This window comes from Cataglyphis hispanica, chromosome 17, assembly GCF_021464435.1.
Source record: "Cataglyphis hispanica isolate Lineage 1 chromosome 17, ULB_Chis1_1.0, whole genome shotgun sequence".
NCBI lineage: Eukaryota > Metazoa > Arthropoda > Insecta > Hymenoptera > Formicidae > Cataglyphis > Cataglyphis hispanica.
The window spans coordinates 1,265,305-1,269,853 of NC_065970.1; the positions used below are offsets into that span (position 1 = coordinate 1,265,305).

Sequence of the window (4,549 nt, forward strand, 5' to 3'; positions counted from 1 at the left end):
TTTCAAAAATTTGTCAAAATATAAGAAAATTGACGCAAAAAAAAAAACGCGAACATTTACAGGTATTGCGGCTGAGGTAGCAGATTAATAAAAAGCGTGTATATACAAAAAAAATTATGCACGTTACATACACCAGCATGTATGTCAAATGACGAATGGCGGTTAGGATTACGCGATAGCACAGGGTGCTTCGCATAGCAATACGTTCGCATAGTCGAGGTCACAATGCATTGTACACTCATTCGGAAGCACGTGAAAATCTGAAAATCCCGGGCAGACTTGGCAGGAATTATAATCTCGCGGATTCTCTAGCGACTCGTTGCAAAATAGAAAAGCGAGCAGATAGAAATGAGAAGAGACATCAGAATTGAAAAGCCGCAACTTTTGTTAATACATAGCTGAACAGACTTGTCAGTTCTAGTTCGGAAAATTTAATTATATCTAATAGATTTAATGATAAGAATATTTTTTCATTGTTCTGTTGGAATATTGAAAATTAATTTATTATTACTCTAAACTTGAAACGCACACACAATTATAAATATATTTTCTCGTAGCATATTATATTTGTATTCTTAGGATAAAATCGCGCCTGCGTAAGCAAAAATATTGTTGAGAATAATTTCGAGTCATCTTCTGCAATATGACTATTAGCAATATGACTACTAACGACATTTCGGCCAAGAATATAAGTTTTCAACCATTGCCGCGCGTTATTTTTAGCGAGTGTCGTCGTTTTCTTTCTCCCCTTTGCTCTTGTAGCAGTAAAAAAACATTGCTACGATGTATACATATATTTTGAGTTAATTCGATAACAATAAAGAGGCAGCTTCGCCAAGAGTCAAGGTTTTATCCGATTACACGCATACAAAAGTGTCTGCCAGAAACACATCCCCATAAAAAATAAGCCGCCCATTTCTTCGATTCAAGTGCTAATATTTCTTATCAATATTTTTTTGGCATTGGTAGTTTGCGTACGTTGTAATAGTCATAAAAATCGGTGAAACGGATTTTAATGGACACTAAAAAGTCGGAGCGACGCGCTCGCGATCTATCAATTATTTAACTATCTCATTTTAAAGTAGAAATGTGCAGAATAAATTTCCGACATTTTTTTCAAGTAGCATAAAATATATAATTTTCTTATAAAATTATTTATTTATTTTATATCCAATAATTTGCCGGAGACAATAAATTTTAGAATCAACACACAGTGCAATCAAGTTGTTTGATGTTATCAAATCGCGCTTTGTCTTTTATAAAAATTTACTTTTCCCTATCTTTACGCAAGCTTCTTACTATTTATGAAATTTCGTCGAATCACAAAATAAAAATTATCCGCGATCAATATTAATCGTCATATATTAATTCTCAATAATTTCGCGTCAATATCAATTCGCAAAAAATTTCGTAAAATTCAAACCGAGTACTCACCAAAGTGTTCTGGTACCCCAGTCCATATTCCTCCTCGTTTTCCCTTTGCAACGTCATCTTGACTTCCTATCTCGTTGGACGAAAGCGGTAAACTCGAAAATGTTTTAATCGCCGCAAAAGATTATCTCCAACAAAAATTTTCGTCGGCAAAAAAAAAAATATCGGAGATGAATCCAGATTGAAATTTAACGTTCTATCCACGATTGATTCTCGCCCAATCTTCTTCTTCCTCCTCGTTCTCTTTCCTCACGACAGTTGCAATTCATCGATGATATGTTTGACCTAGGACCGGTACCACCCTCAAGATTTTCGTCTCTTATTCGAGTCTCAAATCTTACAATTCATTAAGGAAATCTCCCGCGAGTCTCACGGCGTGGAATTCAAAAATTATGCGGGAATAATTGAAACTAAAAATTAAATGTATCGGTTGAGAAAAATTCTCTTTATCGAAATAAATCTCTGGCAAACAAAAGGCGGGCTTATCATTTCGCAATACGAAAATAATCTCGATTATTGTACGAATAATAAGAACTCGTATCACGGGACATCAGAACACTCGAAGAATCAGTTGCAGAAATAAACGCATATATCTTTTATTCGATAGTTATCGATTCCGTTGACTTCGCGACTCACTCCAAATTTATCGCACCGATAAAACCGCACTCAAGAAATGTGACCTTGTATTTGATTTACGTATTTCGTTATAAAATACATAAGCATTACATCTCGCGCAGCTGTTACCGAATCGTTAAACGCGCGACGAAGAGCATGGAATCTCGTAGACTCGCGATTTAAATCGCGGCAATCGGCGCGCTTTCGAAGAAGATGCGCAAATCGCGTCATGTCGAACGATATCTGCAGCGCGGAAATAGTCGCGTGCGAGATAAAGCAAGGCTGAAAATATCGTCCAGTCACTGTGCAAACACCGGCCTGTGCAAGGATCGGCAGGCCGGACAAAAATCGCGCCGGTCCAACGTGATCGGAGACTGCACCTTTCGAACGGTGCGAACACAACTGTTTCTCACGTCGCGCGAAGTAAACTTTCGAACTAGTAAATATTGACACCGAGGCTGTTTTGCAAACTAAATACGCTCGTCACGATGTACGATTATCGCTCGATCGGGATTCTGTCACTCTAAAAATATTATCGATAGAATCGATCGAATTCGCGCGGCGTAATCTAAGATACTAAAAATTTTACATTCAAGAAAAAAAAAATCTGAGAATAGAGAGAGAGAGAGAGAGAGAGACGTTGAAATAAACGCTTGAAAACAAAAAAAAAAATATCTTACTTGACCAAGTTCTCGTGTCTCCGAAATTCTTGATCGGAGCCGGAGAGATTTATTTCCAAGACTGCGTCTTACTTCGTGTTACACGGCAAGGAAAATGGCAAGGTGGTACCGGTTTACCGTGTACGTGCGTGCGGTTTACACATTGCCAAGTTAACCGGGACTTTTCTGTCAGGGATTATCCGTCGATTCGGAGAGACGAATCAGGCGCGAAATTGTTTGGTGACACCGAGACGAGACGCGGCGAGAGAGCGCGCGAGCGCCTCTGACTGCCCGGCTGGACGGTCGTGAGCCGACTGATAGGTGTATAAATGAGAAGCGGCCGAGATTTCACTCACTGTCTTTGCAGGAAATTCAAAATCCTGTACGTCGACGGCGGCACGAGCGACAGTGCCGCTCCTCCTCGCGATCGATTCTTCGTCATTTCGCGTAACGAGAGTCCGATAATGTCGTGGCACGTGACGGATCTTGGTCGCGCTTTCGGAACGAAATTCCGCCGCGGCTAAGTTTCGAAAGAACACGCGCACACGAACTTCGAATGGTATGCGATTTTTATCCTATCGAAGAACTCGTCGCGATAAGTTTTTATTATGAGACAATAATATTTATATATATATACTATCTAACAATATATGTTTTTCTTGTGTGTTAAAAATAATTTCGGAAAAAAATAAATTTTACAATGAACGCCTCGCTGTCCACAGAAACTGTAACCGCTTCGATTCGTGAAATCATACAAAATGTATTCATAGTCTAATATTGTCTGGTGACGTTTTTCGAGTCGACACAATGATTGATAACATCGACCGATAACGAAAGGCAATATCATCGAGCTATGCGATTATACGCGACGACAGTGCGTTAGAAAATGACATTTCCTTCATGAACGTTTTCCTCGTGAATGTTTTCCTCGTGAATGTTTTCCTCATGAACCGACGTGGCGAAAGACAAATAACTCTATGGACGCGGTAATTTTCGACGAATTCATTTAATGAGTCTGTGGGCGACGACCTTTTCCACTAGCCACGTTGTTTCGCTCATACGCGATATAAGCTATTATGACATGCGAATAAAAAACGGTCGGCCTTGACCATCGCGAATTTACCAAACAATTTAATGTGCATTGATTGATGAAAGAAAGATACTAATTGGAGAAACGCTCTGATCTCGTCTTTCGTGTGAAATTTCGATGCTTCCGAGTTTGAATCACGCGACCGAACAATCGAAGGATGGATAGAAAAAGCGCGTCAATGTCCGATAAATGATCCGAGGAATTTTGTTTTCTGCACAAAATGATTTATATATATAAATCAATTATATTACTCTCAACAAACATATGATATATAAATCTATTTGTATATAAAGTATTAAATGTCAATAATAATCTAAATAATCTATTATCTATAGCTGACATATAAAATTTACCATCGAATTGAACTGAAACTGATGTTACTGCGGACTGTCAGATGGAAGAATGTCAAAAAATAAATATTTATGAATAACTGACATTTCCTACATATATAATCGAGGCAAAATCCAAAAGAGGACAAATTCGAACGTGATAAAAATATGCATTTATGATAGTATCATCGTTTAATGCAACGCTCATTTTTACGACGTTGAAAAATGAGAGGTGATTCATGTAATATTTTTAATGACTTCAGTAGCATTAAACATTTCTAAAGAAAACTACGTCAGTTGTGTATTATAGCGTATAATCATTTTACAAAAAATTACTATTAGGATCTGATTTCAATTATTGCATATAGGGAATGGAACAGACGAAGCAGGCTGAAAGAGAATCAATATCGACAAACTCGGTCGGG

The 4,549-nt window shown here is 38.0% G+C and overlaps 1 protein-coding gene across 4 annotated transcripts in view; it reads right to left on the reverse strand.

Moving 5' to 3' along the window:
* Positions 1–3,105, reverse strand: part of LOC126856128 (chloride channel protein 2) — a 28,671-nt gene extending 25,566 nt beyond the window's left edge. The window contains exons 1-2 of one of the 4 annotated variants that reach the window (XM_050604366.1): positions 2,844–3,105; positions 1,435–1,716 (exon numbers count right to left, since the gene is read on the reverse strand). In XM_050604366.1, the coding sequence (XP_050460323.1) occupies positions 1,435–1,491 (57 nt within the window). In that variant the 5' untranslated portion in view covers positions 1,492–1,716; positions 2,844–3,105. Of the gene's footprint in view, positions 1–1,434; positions 1,842–2,726 lie in introns of those variants that run through there. The other 3 variants (XM_050604365.1, XM_050604364.1, XM_050604367.1) reach the window with 3 other exon arrangements.
* Between the last annotated feature and the right edge of the window lie 1,444 nt (positions 3,106–4,549).